The sequence below is a fragment of the Drosophila persimilis genome, unplaced genomic scaffold, assembly GCF_003286085.1.
Source record: "Drosophila persimilis strain 14011-0111.01,24,50 unplaced genomic scaffold, DperRS2 tig00000002-arrow-pilon, whole genome shotgun sequence".
Lineage (NCBI taxonomy): Eukaryota > Metazoa > Arthropoda > Insecta > Diptera > Drosophilidae > Drosophila > Drosophila persimilis.
Window position 1 is genome coordinate 20,134,756 of NW_020825289.1, and position 18,660 is coordinate 20,153,415.

The 18,660-nt window shown below is 47.8% G+C and overlaps 2 protein-coding genes across 4 annotated transcripts; both read right to left on the reverse strand.

Annotated features, from left to right (window-relative positions):
* Position 1: 1 nt before the first annotated feature.
* LOC6600856 lies at positions 2-1,169 on the reverse strand. The gene is made up of 2 exons (XM_002025957.2): positions 252-1,169; positions 2-194 (listed from the first exon to the last, which is right to left on the reverse strand). Exons 1-2 carry the CDS (start codon positions 1,034-1,036, stop codon positions 14-16), a joined length of 966 nt encoding a protein of 321 aa, XP_002025993.1. The 5' UTR covers positions 1,037-1,169; the 3' UTR covers positions 2-13.
* LOC6600855 lies at positions 1,164-18,384 on the reverse strand. 3 transcript variants are annotated; one of them, XM_026986578.1, is made up of 9 exons: positions 18,241-18,384; positions 17,466-17,738; positions 10,056-10,114; positions 9,297-9,345; positions 6,809-7,040; positions 6,666-6,732; positions 2,796-3,277; positions 2,412-2,730; positions 1,164-2,355 (listed from the first exon to the last, which is right to left on the reverse strand). In XM_026986578.1, the coding sequence occupies exons 3-9, from the start codon at positions 10,104-10,106 to the stop codon at positions 2,158-2,160; spliced, it is 1,398 nt and encodes a 465-aa protein (XP_026842379.1). In that variant the 5' UTR covers positions 10,107-10,114; positions 17,466-17,738; positions 18,241-18,384; the 3' UTR covers positions 1,164-2,157. The 3 variants fall into 3 exon arrangements, with proteins under 3 accessions (XP_026842379.1, XP_002025992.1, XP_026842378.1); XM_002025956.2 differs by lacking the exons at positions 17,466-17,738; positions 18,241-18,384 and adding an exon at positions 11,169-11,252; XM_026986577.1 differs by lacking the exons at positions 9,297-9,345; positions 10,056-10,114; positions 17,466-17,738; positions 18,241-18,384 and adding an exon at positions 7,423-7,969.
* Positions 18,385-18,660: the final 276 nt, after the last annotated feature.

Here is an 18,660-nt window from a genome sequence, read left to right on the forward strand (position 1 = left end):
TTGCACCACAGACTCAATCATTACGACACTCTGCCACAGAATTCGGGCCGATATCCAGTTCAGCCTCATGCTTCCAGCTCCTTGGACTCGCAGTAAATATTTCGCAAATAAAAGGTAGCTCGCGTTCGCAGCTGAGTGCATGCCAGGTGCCCTGCGGCGTCAATGCAACGCAACTCTCGTTGGCCTTCTGTTGCCTGTAATTGTGGAAGAACAAATTGCTGGAGTCTACTGTAACCGTTGTCTATACTTACCCAAGAGCTGGCTGACCAACATCCCATGCCCTGTAAAGAAAACACATCAAGCTCTCGTGCTGAGCATTACGAAAATCATGAGCGTTGAGGGAGGTCGTGCGATTAAACGCAAGTCCCACATAGGCCAGAAAAATCATTGGCATAGGCTTTGCTTCCAGGACTGGGCGCGACTTCCTGTTGAAGTCCATCAGCCATTGTGACAAGGCCCGCGTCCGGGATTCGGAGGCAATGTGCGCCAGGCTCCCGGAGAACTCACTGGAATTGCTACACTCCAAGGATGCATTCAGATAACTGCTGGGATTGGTGTACACCAAAAATAAGCCGACTTCTGGCACACAGCTATAGTTCCGCAGAGTTGTTGGTCTGCCATGCAAGCTGTAGTAGTCGAAGCGGCTGTCATTAACCATACCCCCAAAGGTGCTATTCTGCGGGCACTGCAGTACATGGCAGTTGAAGAACTCTGCGGGCTGTTCAAATACCGTCAATCGACTGCGCAAGTTTCTGCCATGACTGCCATGATTCGACTGAATAAACCTATTCCTGTGTCGTGTTGGACCTCCTGGAGCGTAGTTTAGGGCCAGTCCGTGCAATTCCCGGGCCAAGTTGGCGCAGTCCTCGAAGGAAGATGTGTTTTCTAGAGATAGTGCATCATCTGCTGAAGCCCGTTGACACTCTCGCACCAAATGAAACTGCGGTGGAATCGCTTCGTCAGTGGGACAATTCAAAGATCCCATTGACAGACTCGCCAGCAGTTGTAGCAACAGGAATATAATAGTAATAATCATTGGGGACACCCACCACAGTTCACACACAAAGTTGCACTGACTTCTAGCAGCAGCAGAGACTACTCTGGTCTCCAGTGAGTGTCCCTGAATAAGAGTGACATGGACAACAAAAGCTGACACTTGATGATTACAATTGTTTATGGTCAATTTGAGTTTATTGTTCAATACGATTTATATTAACTTAGTTGTAAACTACGCAGTTTAAGATTTAAATTGGTTGCCATTTCTATGCGTACGCGTAAATTGAACGGCTCCAGAAGAGCATTCCATCGGCATTGCATTCGGAATGCTCCATTTGAAGCAGTACAAAGTCCTAAGCTTACTTTGAGAATGGTTAAAAGATATTTATTGTAATTTAAGTATACTAGTAGATTTCTGCTTGGGACGGCTGCATTCTAATAAGGGCTGCTGCTGCTGCCCTAGTCCAGAGTGTAGTGCAGTAGTTTAAGTTAAACAATGACAAGAAGTTGTTCAGGAAATTCAACTAAGAACGTGATGTGTGGATTTGCTTGTGCTTCTGGTGGACCTTTGGCAGGAAGGCAACCCATCCGATCCGATAAATTAATAAATTACGTGTAGCAGTTAAAAGTATTAAGTAGATACGAGTACAAATATCACCTGAGCGTCGGCTGCTGCATTCGTTGTTAGTTCGAGTGTTTAAATTATAGTAGTAGGTAGGGTAAGCATAATAAGTGTGAAAGAGGGATGAGATGTCAAGAAACACGCTAATGACTGCACCACTGCTTAAAGTGGAGTCTCTCAAAGAAGGGCGAGTCCAACACCGACTGTGCGGAACAGAGTTCCCGCTCCATCTGTGACCGATGCGACGCGAAGAACTCTGCGACATTAAAGGGCAATAGCCATTGCCCGGTAATCTCTGCACAAACATTTTGCAAACCTATGACTACGCTTAACCTAAGGACCGCTTGCTCCTGTGACCTTACAGACTAATTTGCTCCCATTCTTGCTTCGACGGAGTTGACGTTGACTACCGCAGCGGCACCCTGCGCGACAGAATCTCATCCTGATAACTGATTTTAAACACTTTGAGTGTTCCATTTGCATAATTTTGGATAGGTTGAATTTTGAATTTTCACATTGAGGGGGGACCCGGCCTGCGTTTAACTACTGTGCGAGAAGGCGGTGTTCGTGTAGGGTCCACTGTAGATTGAGCTGCCGGAGTTGGATACCGTCTTCGTGCTGCGGCGTGCCATGATGCACAGCACTGCTGCGACTACGGCCAGCATCAAAATGAGGCCCGCAATGGCAATGGCTATGGCAAAGGTGCGCTGCGACACACACAGAGCGTCCTCCAGAGTCTATAATTGATATGAGGGTTCAGAAATGGTGGAGATCGTATTATGAGTGGTCTTACCTTCTCCTTGTAGACCGCATCATCGTCGCTGTCATTGGCATTCTCGTTCTCGTTGACGTAGAGGCCGGAGAATACCTCGATAGTGGCTGGTAAGCCTTCCTCGTCCTTGCTATCGACAGCAGTCTGACGCTTTGGTCGCTTGCCACTGCACAGAGGCGCCTCCTGGCAGGTCGGATCTTCCAGCGCACAGAGCCGCACATTGCACTGATAGTAGACGGAAGTGGTGTATGGGAACTTGTGGGCTGGGAAGGTCACATTAGCGGCCAAACGATCCTGTGTGTAGTTAAATTGTCCCATGATCTCATTGTCCATGGGACAGCTGCACGATCAAACAAGATGTGGGTGAGAACATTTTTTACTCGATATATTTTCCTTTACACTTACCCATCCTCTCCCACCAGTCGCTGTTCTCCCCAACCCAAGCCGTCACGCACGATGCAGTCGGTAACGTGGAGACCATAGATCTGCTGTCTATCGATGCTGATGACAATGGTCAGCGGATCACCAATCTTTACGTCGTCGGCTATCTTGTGCTCGTCGTTGTAGATTTTCATATGGCAGCCGGGCATAGGTATTTCGTTATTGCTGACATCCTCTTCGTCGAGCGGGGCATTCACGTCGTAGACATCCTCCTCGTCCAGTTCATCGTCGCGCTGCTTGTCCAAGGACCTTCCATAGTCCCGGCGATCCTCGCTGCGCAAGGCCTGGGGTTTTTGAGAGTGCTTGCGCAGATGCTTCTTGGGCTTGATGGCTGCGTCTCGGCTTTTATAGGCACAGCGCACATGATAGCCACGGCCCAGATCAGTGATGAGCTTCAAGTGAGGCTGGAGCACGATTGTGTTGAAGAATTCAATGCCGCCATCATCCTAGAAAGGAAATATAATCAAATTATTGATGGAAAATGGAACTTTTATGTGTAGATCAGTTCCCAGGGTATAAGCCAGTTTTTCTTGCATTTAAGTGAAAATCACCCAAGACAAAAGACTTGGACAGCAAACTCGCTGGCAAACGAAACATTAGAAACTTGTACTGAATCTCTCATTGGCCAGCGCGCCGGCTGTTGTCAAGAAGCCATATCAGTGACTGGAGAACACCAGCTACCAAGCACAGCCCCTTCTCATTATGCATTCAGATTCACGCTCCGCTGCAGCCAGAAATCGCTTTGGAGCCTCGCCAGCCAGAAGTTAATGTGCGATCCAAGACAAACAATACGTAGACTGTGGGCTGCGGAGCACTTCCTGATGTTGTCATAGAATGGTGCTAGAGCCGATCAACCAAGTGTGACATCTCGCCGCCAGGCCCAAGACACGAGATCTGCGGGCCTTATCTCCTCGAAAATTGGCAACGTTTTGCGTGATGAATTTAAGTTGTGGGCCCTGGCATGATGCAATTGTGATTGCAATGGGCGTGAATATACTTCCGCTGTCTGGACCCGAAATATTGCCATTTCGTAGGCAATAGGGCATCCAACTTTGGTTTTTTATGCTTCCATCCCTGGTAGATTCCTCTGTCCGCAGTTAACGGTTGTTGCCCATTGCCCATTTGCCCATTGGTTCTTGTGCTAATTCCACTGACAACGCCACACCACACCAACAAATCGAGTACACATACTCGATAGCGACGGTACATACACTTCATCGTAAGGTAATGGCAAACAACGAAGAGGGGCTCGGAAGTTCTGTAATTGGGCCTCTACAGATTTGGGCACGGAAGTTCTTCATTTAAGTGGGCTCTGACAGGGGGCACTCTTAATTGGTAGCGTTGTTTCGAAAGGCATTAAGAAGCCGGCTAAGTCCGACCCCATGCGATTTATTGCCCAACGCTGGTTCTGAAGCGTTTCCGTCGCTGCCATTGTCTGGCTTAAAACAAGCTGTGAGACAGAGACAGAGACGGAGATGGGGAGCGGAGAGATGTGTGCGGGCTTCTTTTAGCCTCTAAGAACCAAGAACCGTTGACAGTTAGGTTTACGAATAAGTATAAGTTCTCAGCATCGCGGCATCATCACCAGCAGCGCGTCAACAAGACAATGGGCCAATAAAAAGCATAATAAAATGACATTTAAGATTTCAAGCACAAGCGTCAAAAGAATCTAACGGTAGAAAGAGCTATTATGTCATTATGACACTTTTCCACCGCTCCACAAGACAGCCATGGATGTGAGCGTTTTGGAAGCGAACGCGAACAATATATGGATGTAAATGCCCGATGAGCTGTAAGATATTTCGGCCTGAATAAACAGGTTCAAGCTGGAATGCGTGGGAGTTGCCTCCGTCCGACCAACTGACCTTCACTCCAAACACGGCAGCAGCAGCCGCATTATAATATCAATAACAGCCATAAAACGCTTACATGTCGTTGAACACTTTTGGCCTTTTCACGGCCATCTAGCCAGCGGCATTGGCGGCCAATGAACGCCGCACTGCCGACCGCCAACGTTGCCAGCGTCAGAACAAATTGATTTCGACCGGGAAGATGATGGTGGGGAGGGGTCCCTAATTGGATCGCTACTTGCTGGGCCATGAGAAATTGTGATTTGATGTGTGTACGAGAGTACTCGTAAGCTGGCAATGAAATTGTAGTTCTGAGCTGGCGACGGTGTCGGAGAGCTCATCGTCTTGGCGGTAATCAAATTTTAATTAAAATTATTTTTCTCTCTTCAGAGCCCCTCCTCCCACAGCCCTGTGAGGCCACCTGCTCGTAGCTGATTTAATTATGCCTGACATGCGCACAGCGCACAGCACGGATCGTCTGGGCCCCGACCCTCAGTTCGGGGTGGCAGTCACCAGTCAATGGCAGCGCTGTGGCAAGTTGTCACGCGACTCTTCGCCATCCCTCATCTTGCACTTGGAAAGCTGAGCTCATCGTCTCAGCAGAGATGACGTAAGACAGGCAGGATGCCAGCCAAGCGGTGGCCATTAGCCGAGCGCATGCTGGCTCAGAGCCGCTCATCGTCTTTAATGACAAACATTAAAAAGTACATATCTTGAGTCCAGCCTTGACTGCGTCTGTTGATTTTCCTGCTGTTGGTCCGTGGCAAACAGTTTTTGTACCTTGTTTATCTTATCGATTCTGGCTTATTGAATGCTCTGCGCAAATTGTTTGAGTCAATACGGGAAGGCGGCTTGGCCAAGGACAAAGCAATGACAACACCAGAGACAGAGACTCGGGTCGCAGTCCCAAAGAACATGCCAGCTAGGTACAGTGCGTGTGGAAAGTATATACCAGTCTTCTAGCGCACACTGTGATGCATTGCCACATCGCTCGAATCGATCCGCTTGTCGTAACTGCAATTAACATTTGCAATTTCAAAAATTGTGTCAATCCAATCGAGCGAAAGGAAAAAGCAGTCGAAGCTGCAATAGCAGCAGTAAATTACAAAATGCTGGCCCCATAAATGCTGGGAAAATTACATTAAACATGTATCACAAACGGACTTTATAAGCGTGTGAGGCTGTGGCTGTTGCTCTGCTCTCGCTCCAGCTTCAGGTATAGACCATAAACATGCCTCTGCTGTGCTGCTGATGCGTGAGCTGCAGCCTCATTTAGCCGGGCCAAGTGCTAATTGAGATTTCAAAATCCCAGCAGATCCCAGCACAAAGGCAGTTCGTTGTGTGATCGAATGAATCGATCGAATGAGCCAATAAATAAGCCAAGCCATAAAAGCATTAGAGCTAGCTGGACAAACTCTGACTGAAATATATATGGCACATCTGGGCCGTCTTTGGGATCATTCGATATCGTTTACAGGGACATGGCAGGCCGGTTTTCACGCTCGCTCGGGCTGTGCTGATCAATAGTACGCTTGATCGGATTTTATGTTATGACATCTCAAGAAATCTAGCTTCACATGATAGTTTTTTTAAAGGCCTTAAGAATTAATATAAAATGATGATGCCATATCCATTAGGTTCTTCGTGCCATCTGCCGTGCCCAATGACTGCTATTTTAGTTAACAAGTCTCGACGCTGTACAAGCGATCCAGCCACCATTAGCTTAGTCACTGAGTGCGTGTGTTGAGCGTCACATCAACCTTTCAATTGACTAATCATCTTGGCATATGGATTTTACCTTGTAACCAATGACTCGGAGTTGCCTTATAGGTGTAATGCTTTTTTATTTGCATGCGAAAAAGGCAGAACGAGTTTGCGTGGACATCTGCTTGAGTGGGAGAGCAAGTTAGAGTCTGGTCTGCTGGCTGATTGGCACCCATTATGGAAGACCCATCTCCGTTCTAGGCTATCGGCTGTGACTTACCGTCTCCTTGGGCATCGTGTTGCAGCTACGCAGAGGCAGCTTGTACCGCAGCGAGCCCACGTGATCTCTGCGGGGGACGACAAAAGCGTTAGCAATTACAACGATCTAATCTAAATTGTGATCTGCACGCGGCTCTCACTCACCTGTACTCGCTGAGGCATGTGGAGTTCTTGGATAGGCCTTTCGGGTAGATCATGCCACTGAACAGTCCGGTCTCGTGGTTTGGCGGGGCATCTTTGATTGTGATCAGCATGGACCCCGATAGGCACTTTATGCGCACGGTCGGCTCGATGGCAGACTTGGAGGTGGGTGAGCCCCCATCGGACTCCGCCTCGGCTGCCGCAATGGCGTCGCTTAGCGAGCTCTGTGCATCCTCTGCAAGCGAAAAAAAGGAAATTATGAAATGCAATGAAGTCTCAGATAAACATGACAGGCACGCTCCCAAAATGGAATGTTTGTGCAGCTGGCAAACTACAGTTAGATGTGGATGAGGATGCGGTTGCAGTTGCATCAGCATCAGCTGCTTCTCTTCAGCGCTGAACCAACCTCAAGAGCCGTTAGCACAAGACATGAGCGCACAAAAAAAACCCAAGACAATGGCACAACAGATGCCCATGGGAGCAGTATTTAGTGGAGGTTGGAGCCGCAGTGCGCTCCAAGCTATGCCAGCATGCGGAAGAGCCAACAACCAGCGACAACAACGGTACGTTCATGACATTGAAAAGCCATTGAAGCGGCAACAACAGCGCCAACTCACCGGGGGGAAGACACAGCACAGAAGCGCTTGTGGGCCTGGCCTGATCCGCGGCCATTAGAAAGATGGCAAGTTCCTTGAACTTCAGCAGACATGGCCTGGGATTAGGTTGGGCTCTGCTCTTGGCATTTCCTGCTCGATGCCAGCGCTCACGAATCCCAGCCAAAGCCAAAGCCAAAACAGACCAAACCAGACCAGAAAGCCATTGCATTGCCAAGAACTCCATGCTGAGTTGTTGCTCTGACACCTCCACCTCCCGGGCTCGCATGCTTGGGCTCTTCTTTTTGCACTCTTTCGTGGCCCATCAGAAGGTACACAACTGGTCCGAGGAAGAGCTCTGCTCCGCTGCGGCACGTTCGCCCTGCCAGTTGGCTGTGTGTACACTTTGGATGGGATGCGAGGCGATGTGATGCCTCCACTGTGGTTCAACGAACCTTACAGCATTTCGCATCACTTGCCTCCGTTCTGTTCTATTCCAGCATGTGCTGGGCAAAGTAATTGCATGCAACACGGCCACGTCGTCGCTGTCGTGGCTGGAGCCGGTTTTTATGGAGCCTCCTCTCCTGCTGCTGACTGCGGCCAGCGCATAAAACATTTAATGGCTTTCTATTATGTATAATTTGAGGAGAAGAACTGCATTACCAAGCGCAGATCTCAAATGTAACAAGAACAAGAAAGAGCTCAAATGAGTAAACTGCGCGCTTTTATGAGCAAATGAGCAGCGCTGGCAATATTCACTAAGCTCGAAGTATTGCTGTCCTTGTTTCGCTCGTGTTTTCCAAGGGATTGGCGGAGAAATAAACAAAAAGGAAAAGAAAATGGCAGACGTGGAATGGACAGAACGGATTTGTTCCACATTAAATCAAATTAAATCGGTTCTGAAGAGCTCTTTCGTGATAGGAACATTTCCGCATTGCCGACTCTGATGCTCGTTCGGATTTGTGACTTCGTTAAAATCCTCAGAATGGATAATGTGGGAGTCAACAGCGAGATTGAGGTCAGCCCCAACTGATCATTGATCTCTGCTCCCACTAGAAATTTATGCCAGTAATCCGCTGGCTCTACCACGACTGGCCCAAGCGGAAGCTGCCACACGATGAAGATGATGAAATGCGTTCGCCTTGGCCAGCCAGCTCCCGATGCCGTCTCCTCAGTTTTATGCAAACCGAATAGAAGACGCTGGACTCTCGGAATGGGAGACTACACTTCATGAAGTGTAGAAACCCAACCAGCATCGCCAGTCCTCACAATTCTATTATCGTTCCAGGCATGCTTCCACCAAGCACTTTGACCCGGACGCAACGATCCCGCAGGCTGCCGTCCCGTTTCGAGCAGCAGGAGCCGTGCTAACCACAGGCTCACCTACCAGCTGGTCCTCAACTATCTGGAGTCGCTGGAGTCGGCCATCTAGGGGATACAGCCGTATTACGAAGCCGAAAGGAAGCATGCCGCAATGTTTGCTGTCGCTTTTCAATAAGGCAGCTTAAGGCGCCACATGAATGGACTCTTGTTTGCCATGCGATTATGTGCCTGGTGCTGGCAACACTTTTGGCCAACAGTCAAGAGATTTAGCAACCAAACAAACGGCAAAGACAAAACACCACGAAAAACCCAACGCTGTTTCTTTACCGAACAACAATGGCAGATTAAAGAGGAATGCGGTCTTTTAAGCCGAGTGGTGCTGTGCTTATAACTAATTAGGTAATACTTGTAGAGCTCATTTGAACACTTAAGATTCCAGCTTAATGATTTATGTATTCGTTTCCAGATATCTGTTCAACCAATGGGTGAACAAGCAGCAGCTTTCCCATAATTCAGGATTTGGAGTCAATAGAACTTATCAAGACTTATAAATGGATAGATTTGTCTGTACTCACTGACTGCCGTTGGTATCTGTGCTGCGTGCGTCGTCAGAGCTGCGATTGTCTGCAAAGAAAGTGGAGACAAGACACTCATTAGCATAGTTGGGATAGTAGTAGCCTGACCCCCGGTCTCCTGCTCAGACCCCGTGGCAGGCCGGCCATAAAGCGTCGACGTAAATCACGGCAAGCCGACAGTAAGCCCCAGCCTGATCCGGCCAAGACCCGGCAGTAGGTAAGCTTCTTTAATTAAAGTGGATAGAAATGCAGCAGAAATTTCGTTTTCGTGTTGCAGGCAGATATGGGGAAACATTATATTCTCACGATTCTAAGGCTGCCTTGCAGTTGCGGATGGCGAAAACTTTCGCCAGCCTCTTGCGCTGGGTTAGAGTTGAACCTGAATACAGTCAAAGTCGACTCTGGAGCTGGGGTTGAGTCGGGGCCAAGCGGCTCAGAATCAAGCGGAGCTAGGCATGGGTCCAGTGTTGTGCCACTTTTGGCAACTTGGCAACAGGCGCGAGCGAGCAGGAGCGACCGAATCGCGTTTAGCATACGGAGAGAGAGTCGGGTCGGGACTGGCCGGCTGGCGGTCCGTCTCTGGCCACCTCATATCCAGGTTAATCGCATTGGCATGCAATTGTCATTCGGGGTTCTGGCTGATTGATGTGTTTAGCTGCTGCTCGGTCTCTCGGCTCTCTGCCTGGCCTGGTCTGCCAATTTTCCATTTCAATGGGCCCAGAATGAGGCTACGGATTTTGGACCCTGGATAATACTTACGATTAAGTGCAGCGCCGTGTACAGTACGTCCATTTGTGTGCCCGACTTCATGGTGCGAGCTGAAAAGGTGAGAGAAAGACGGAGATTAATGTGGTGCTCAAGACTCTAGAGATATCCGTGATAACCGGTTTCACACCCACAATACACGTATATCAATCCGATTATGCTAAATCATACAACATACAACTCGTACAGCGGTTCTGCAATGAATTTTTGTTGGGTTTCGCTTGGGCTCGTTGCCGGCGGGCAAACTTTCTGTTTGCCAATTGGGTCAAGTCAACAGCCCAGCCGAAATTCGGCTCCAATGGAACCAGCATCGCGTGCGCGGATCTTGCAAATGGGTTAACATCGGCATAAATTGTGTACAACGGTTAAACAGAGGCTGGGAAGGAGGAGGAGGTGATGCTGGAGGCCAGTGCCCAGAAGCATCTTCAAGTACCCCCCACAACTGAGCCGAAGATAGACAAACATCCGTCAGTGCAACTCATGCCGGGGACTCATTGTGGCATGACTGTGATTTCCGCTATTACAACACAAACAGAAGCAGAGGTTGGTTGGTCTGGGGGTACATATTACGGGGAATTAAACACATATCAATAACCAACCGGGCACGCTGCACTCATGATAAGCACTTTTCAGCTTCCTGCAAACGGACACACGGACCCAGTTGTGTGAGAACATTGGGTGCGAGTCATGGCCAGGAAGACACATCCACATCAAAATCACCTCCGCTGTTGCCAGTTAGATGATTATCTCTGGGGCGACCCAAAACAACAACATGCGGCTTACGTTGATGGCCAACAGGCAAGGCGATAATGGCCGGAGGAGGCAATAATTTGTTGTTGCAGCTACTGCTGCCAACACATTTCATTCATTTCACGGCAACGCAGCCAGAAATGATGTCACACGGCCCGCACTCGACTGCAGCTCTGCGTCTGGATCAGTTATTATCCAAGAGCTGTAATCTCTTTGAGGGGTTTGTTTTGTTATTGAAATTGGGGAGGGGAGAAGCTTGCAACTGGGTCAATAGTTATCTTATGGAAATGATAAATTGTTAAAAATATGCACTGAACACACACACACACACACACACACACATTAATCAACAATCACCAATTTGTCACTGCTGGGAGGCCCACACTTCCTCAACAGTAAGCCAATGTTTCAATACAGATTGAGATCGCGGCTCGGAGTGGAGCGGATCGGATCGGATTGGATCGTCGCTCAAAGCTGAATGCAAATTGCCAACTGACGCCAGCAACAACCTCACATCCCATCCCATCCCAACCCACAATGGCAATACAGACTCGGTACTTCCATTGGCATTGCAATAAATTAGCTAAAATTAGCAAAAATGACGCAACCTGCTCTAGCAGAGACACAGAGCGGTGGAAAAAAAAACTCCAAATTGAAAACGCAGCTCATGCAGGCAACGCAACAACAAAAAATGAGCTGGAAAATGCGGCTAAGCACGCCAACGAATATTATGAATAATGACTTTGATTGGCATCTGCTCTCGTTACCCAGTTCGGGGGAAAAAAAACTACTACAACAAAAAGTAATGCCAAAGTGCCATTGGAAATGGGAGAGCAGAGCTCTGTCTGACCTTCAATTACGTTCGTCGGCGATAAGGGAAATTGCAACAAATTGGATCAATAGTACAACTTTCACGACTCTTGGGATCAGCTCAGCAATGAAATGATTGAATTACAATCGACTGAGACAGGAAATTGAAGTTCCTTCTTCCATTTGTATTCTCCTCATGGAAATGAATAACAACTTCAGAATGGAAATGATGTACGTAATTCCTTTACCGGTGCCATGATTCATTGACTATTCTCTCCGATCCCCACAAAGCATGCGTGCTTGTGCGTGTGCACTCAACTGCAACGGATATTTTGTGTCGATTTGAATCCATTTGACACACATTTCGGAGATCAAACAAGCAACAAAAACGTAAACAAATACGAGGTAAAAACCAACAAAATGGTCCGTGCAACTGAATAAATTAAGTGTGTGTTTTGCGTGCCAGCGAAGAGCCAACATTGTGTAGTGTTTTACTTTTATTTTGTTTAAACAATTGCATTTTCGTTGATGTGTGTGTGTGTGGAGTGCCCTGCTAATGTGGCGGCAAAGTGACCTCGCGTGCTGCCATTTTCCCTCGAACAGCCAACGTAATTTATTTGTTTTTAAATAGTCAACGCGAGTATGCAAAAACAAAGAGAGCCGTTTTGAAATGCATGCTTAAGTTTTACAGCTTTCTGCTCGAGCAAAATTGTTGGGAAAAGCCGAAAAAAAAGGTTTGTTAAGACATTAAAGGAAGGGTATGAAAAAAGCGCGTAACTGTGCGTTAAATTGCGCCCAAGTTGAAATTCGAAAATTAAATGTTAATTGGCCGTTTAATTTTTGGGCAAGGCAAGACTAATATCTGATTATTCGCTGCCGCCTATGGATCAATTCATTCTTCAGACAAATTAGGTTGCTCCACATACGAGTACCTGTGTGTGCGGGCACATTAATCAAACGAAAGAGCTGAGGGACCCCGAACCCCGAACCCCGAGAAATGGGTGACTTCATTAGGGGCAACAGCAGCAGCCGCTTACAATTAGAATATCAAACGACTCCCATCTCGAGATGTTGGCTACGATGCAAATTGCCAACGGCTATACGGAAAATACATGCAAAAAACCGTGTTAAGCACACATAGTATATATATATGTATATATACCTGTATTAACCGCAACACAAACATGGCTGACCCATTTGAAACGAGCAAGCGGGTAAAGAAAGAGTGAAACAGAGAGACCGGACGGACTGAGAACCTAACTTTCGGTTGCGTTGCGGTTTGCCGTGTGTTGTGTGTGTGTGTTTTGGGCGGAAGAAGGGAGGGGCAGGTACGGTACGAGTGGAAGTGCCATAAAAATGAGAAATCTCCCCAAGACCATCTCTCGAACTCTCGTATTCGGGTCGGCACAGAGCCTGTAATATGATCAATCAGCATAGCGATGCGTAGAGCTAATTTCGCTGCAATTTCGCTGCCATAGAAAGTAAGTTGGGGCTGGTTATGTTATGGCCCTCGAGGTCTTGACTGGAAGATGCAGGCGTTGGGCCTGGCCTGGCCTCTGCCTATGCCTATGCCACCATTGTTTGATTATCCCGCATTGTTCTTAATGATGGTAATTAACGAGTCGGCTCGAACGGAAAAGGGTCAAATGCGCTGCAGTCTCTGTCTCTCCACACGCATATATTTCTTGGTTTTACAGTTTGAATGAGGTCAGGCTTGGCTTTAGTTTTGGGTTTTTTGTTTCTTAGCTTTTACTTTTACCCAAAAACTTCTAGTGGCCGCCGCAGGTGGCTTTTGTCTCTCTGTGGCATCGACTTTGCGTGCTAATCAAGCACTAAAGATCAATGGCAATTGAAGAATCGACTTTCACCTGCTTGTGTATGCAGGGGCTTCGGCCGTGAATTAGAATTTCAAATGTGGAGACATCACAATTAGCTGGCACTTGATTGGGGATTGAACGATCGCAGGTAGCCAGGCTCAGGCTCCGGCTCCAGCTCCCGTCTCAGCTCCCGTCTCAGGTCCAAAGCAAACGCAGCCAACGAATCGGAACGAAGTCTATTTTTTGTTACCCCCTTTACGGCCTGGCGTTGCGTCAAGGTCATTGCAATTGTCTCATCGTCGCTGTCGTCGTTGCCGTCTCTCAGTCCCCAACACAATGCGCAAATGAGCTAACAATGCTTTAATTCGCTGTTGGCCAATTGCAATAAACGCCAACGCCAATTCCCATTGTGCTGGCCACGTTTATAGGTTTTGATTTGGCCAACCACAGCAGCAGTAGTTAATTTACTCTGCAATTAAGACAAAGTGAGAATTTTGTGGCAAAGTGCGCATCGTTAGCGGCTAAATGATCGACCACGCCACCTTTGTGGCCAAAATGGAAAGGCCCCTTCTTTCGGGGTGCGTGCTGTTGTCCTTGTGCAATGCTTTGGACCTGCCCTGGTTCGGCTCTGGCCGTTGCCAAACGCAGCTTTGTGCCGTAAACTGGAGCGTGGAGACATCTTGCCACATCTCGGACGGACAGGTGGACCGGACGGGCGGTGTGTGACCAAGTTTGGGTGAGACCAAACGCAAGCCGCTGCCCAATTTCGTCTGCTCTGTCTCTCCGGCGGTTATGTAAGTTTTCTGCCAATTTTTTTTCCTTTGCCGTGTTGATTTGTCAAGATGTCCAATTTGGCTCAGCCGCCACTGACTGGCAATATGCAAAATGCTTATTGGACACCCACAACCCACAACCAGCCTCAAGCAGTGCCTCAGCCTCAAAGTATTTTTTTGACGCCTAATTTTGTGGGTTACAAGAAAACAGAAAACAAATACTACAACGAACGAAACAAACGGCAAAGAAATTCGCATTGAACGTGACTCGGGCTAAGCTGTAGACATGAATGTGTTTGATTTTTATCAGGCCTGGTCTACAATATTTCAGTTTTAGCCATTTACTTTGCGCTTTTTGCCTTTGCCTTTGCCTTTTTGTCTGGCGCCCATTGTTGCCCGCTGTTTTTTTTTTATTTATTTTTTTTTCTGTTTTCGCCTTGCCTGAAGGCAGATCAAAAACTCGTTTTTGTAGTTCCGTTTTTGCTGTAGCTTTAGGTTTTCTGTTTCTGTTTGTTGTTCAGGCCTGTCTAGAAGTACTTAAAATGGAGGCTCCCAGCGACATTGGCATCGGCTACTGCTGCCGCTGCCGCTGGTCAACGAGCTTAGCATGAAGTCTCATTCGACTAATTCGTCATTAAAACCCATTTATTGTGGGGTACTTTAAATCCGATGAGAGAATCGCTGGGCTGATGACCCAAAGACACGGGCGATGCTGATTACTTGGTGCCCGTGCGACCTCATCCCATGCTTCTCATAATAACTTTATCCCAGTGTCCCCTGCCTCGTTCACTGATGACGGCCTCCTCATTTGCAGTACAAAATGATCTCATTCTTTGGCATAAGCGAGTGGATATTTTCTTTATTTAACTTTAATTCTCGGGTATCTCTGAAACATGATACACATTACGAACAGTACAGTTCCTTGTCCATTTCGGCTAAACTTAGACCCGCTCAAGGCAGTTCAAGAGTCAGCATTAGCCACACCCCATTTGAAGCTGGGATTTGAAAGTGTTTGCGGAATCGAGTCGAGCTATACCCGTACAGCTGGAGCTACAGCTCTTATTCGATTGCAGTTCAGTTCAGGGGTTTTTGCGTGGGGTTTGTCTAAGGTAAAAGCCTGCATTAAGTCAGCTTGAGTTTGCCTCCGTCTCCGACTGCGACTCCGGGGTGGAGGAGGGACTGGGGCAACTAGCCAGACGACTTTTCATTTTGAGCCAAAACAAACACCAACATTTGCTGCACACTGTCCAGGCCGCGCCAGGGAGCAGATCGGGCATGTGACTCATGGCTAAGCGGGGGGCACGGCACGCCTCTCGCTAGCGGCATTTTGGGTTTTGCATAATTAGCGGCGAGCGCCAACGTGTCGCATGAGTAATGCGCATGGGAAGACAGGGCCGCCGATGAAGCCAAGTTTGTTGCCCAAGTCTTTCGTGTCAACTGTAAATCAATATGTTGCAAAAATGAAAAGAAGCAACGCCGAACGAGCGGGAAATCTAACGCTGTAAAGATCTTGAATTCGGTTGAATGAACCCACATTTCTTTCGGAGCTTTCTTTCGCTGTTCTCCGGCCAAAGTTTTCGATGCGAAAGATTATAAATCAATTATTAGGCTGCCTCTCCCCCTCAGCACACCTTCGCAAAGCCCACACGGTGTCTCGAGCTCAGTTCATGAACCTTCTCCCAGTGGAAGATTCGTCATCATTGTTTTCCCCTTAAAGAGACGAAACAGAGAAGAGTCTGCCTCTCTCTTAAGTGAGTCCACACATCACATAATCGCAAAGAGTCATATACAAAACCAAAAATTATACATATTTTTTCCGTCTTTATTTCATTTTGTGCTTCCTTCAAGGTCACTCGCAGCAGTTGTTATATAAACAAGTTAACTACACGATGGCTAAGAAACTGGTATTCAAGCACAGCACAACCACAGCCACAGCTCTGGAGCCCGCGCCACTCGCGGATTCGCCTTTTAATTATACAACACATTTTACGCTTGCGTTGGCGTTCCTCAAACTCGGAGGCAAAACAAAGCATTCTGAGAATGTTGTGGCTGCCAGCCAGCCCACAGATGAGAGAACTAACCGGAGACAGAATGCTGCGGGGGCACAGCAACAGGCGTTGCATTCAACACAAACATTAGAGCATTACATTGGCCAGTCAATATTTTGATGGCTAACAAACCACAAATTAACCAATTAATAGGCGATGCCTCAAAAGGGAAAGGCAAGGCTCACTCCACAAACCCAAGTTCCCATCGTTCGGATGATGTAAGTGTTCGGAGTCAGCCTCATCCTCACTCAATGTCCATCAATCAAATTTTCGAATTGCTTCTTTTAGACGCCAACCCAGCATACACGATCTCGAAACGAACATAATTACTATATGACCCCATCCGCCTGGGCAGTAGATGTGCCGTCGAAGTGCTAAAAGTTCGACAGGGAGAAGCTCCATCTTTCGGCTCAGCCTAGCTCAGCCATAACCCTGGCTTTTCTCGGGTAAATGATTAATGTTGTACGCGCACAGCAGTGGAGACTGGGAAATTGTTTGGTCAGCCAATTAGCAACAGAATCTGGCCACACAATGTGCTTGGAAAATGTGAATGGACTTTGGTCTCTCTGCCACCCGTAACCCCTGTACTCCCGAACGCGATGACACATTACTTATGCCGGACACATCCAGAAATGGAGGTGGGAAGCGGGTACAAAACGGATGTCCGTGATGTGGCTGTTCAAACAGCAATTGCAGCCACTGCAGCTACCCCTCCTGCTGCTTCTATTTGAGGCATGCCACATGCATCCCATCCATATTTGTGTCCTGTCCCCAGACAGCGGATGATGTAACCATCTGCGAACTTGGCAGCCAATTTTGGCCAGCGCCAACCTTGGGAAACAGGTTCAATGCAGATAGGATGGGGACAGTTTTGCTCAGAAACGCAGCAAAAAGTACATTTAATTTGCACAGAAAACAAATTCAACTCCAGCTTCAGAGCTTCAGCTTCAGCTCCAGCTGAAGCTCCTCCTCCTCTCCCAATCCTATTTTCATCAAGTTTTTCAGACGAAACAAAATAGCGAACCGGTTTGGCTGATGGATTTTTGGCAGATCCGCAGCGTAAGGCGATTTATGAAGTCATCTTTTCGAGGTTTTTTGTTTTGGCAAAACTTCGATATCGTACGTTTATATTGAATGTGAATTTGTGTGGCCTGCAACTGTGGCTACTAACGGTTCGGTTCGGCCTGGCTTTTGGCCAACACTCACCTCTGTCCAGGTTGTCCAACTTCGCCCTTCTTGTGTAATCCAATCCAATTGGTTGTGTGTGGCGGTTTTCGTTGGCTGTTTGCTGTTTGTTTTCGCTATGGTTCAAACTGGTTGGAGTTGGCCAAAATGATGATGAATTTTAAATATTTGTAGGGTATTTTCGTTTCACATGAGTTTTAGCTCTTGTTATTGGCATTAAATGAATTTTGCGCTTCAGCTTCCTCTATTTATTTTTTCCGTTTTGGTGGCCAGCACTGGTTTTACATGTTAAAGCTGTGGAAGGAGCACACACATAAGAGATCCCGAAGAGAAACGGACAGAAAGAGAGAGCGAGAAAGAGCGAGAGACTCTTAAGTGGGTTGTTGCAAATATGCACTTCGAGCTGCCGCTGTTGCTGCCGCTATTATGTTGCCTGTTGACTGTTTCCCGTTGCCTGTTGCACGTTGCCCGTGGCAAGACAAAAGACTCGACAGAAACCTCCACAAACTCTCCGACTTTTACACTTGCCCCAAAACGACGCGAAATATTCAAACGATTCACAAATCATTCAGCACGAATTTTCGAGCTCCCTCGGTTCAACCACCCGTCGAGCGTAATATCTTCCCAAGGGCAGCAACAATCAGAAACCCCAGACGACAGACAACACACAACAGACAACGGCAGCAACGTTTCCAAAAATCCAAAAAATTTAAAAATCTCCGTTGGCGTTGCCAATGGGTTTGCACGATCCAATTAGAACCGGGTAAACACTTATTCTTCGAATCTTTAAACGCACTCAGAACTTGGGATCGATGAGGCACTCGCGTACACGAGGATGGGATAGCATTGAATCGGAGCGGAGCGGCGAGGGTCGGGTCGGATCGGATCTGTCGTGCGATCCGCGTTCGTTAGCAATGTGGATGTCTCTCGCACACCAACCTGGCCAAGACTGATAGACCCAAAGCCGACGCCGATCGAGTCGAGGCGCACACTCCGGCACTCCGAAGAGCCCAGGCAAGACGGCGGGCCAACAACCGGTCTTGCCAAGAGTCTTTTCGGAGTCCCCTGGCCTGGGTTTTTCGGAGTGTTTGGCAAGTTGTCTCTTAGTGTACGCTCTTATAGCCAATACCAGCCTGAGTCTTGACTGAGTCTAAGTAAGTCTGGCTATCGATGTCTCTATCTCTGTGTCTGTCTCTGCTTCTGCTTCTGCCTCGGT

Coding starts and splice junctions, on each gene's coding strand:
- LOC6600856 (XM_002025957.2), bottom strand. CDS start 1,036: ATGATTATTACTATTATATTCCTGTTGCTACAACTGCTGGCGAGTCTG. Junction 195..251: donor GTTGGTCAGCCAGCTCTTGG/GTAAGTATAGAC, acceptor CCACAATTACAG/GCAACAGAAGGCCAACGAGA.
- LOC6600855 (XM_026986577.1), bottom strand. CDS start 7,687: ATGCGAGCCCGGGAGGTGGAGGTGTCAGAGCAACAACTCAGCATGGAG. Junction 3,278..6,665: donor ACACGATGCCCAAGGAGACG/GTAAGTCACAGC, acceptor TTTCCTTTCTAG/GATGATGGCGGCATTGAATT. Junction 2,731..2,795: donor CGACTGGTGGGAGAGGATGG/GTAAGTGTAAAG, acceptor TTGATCGTGCAG/CTGTCCCATGGACAATGAGA.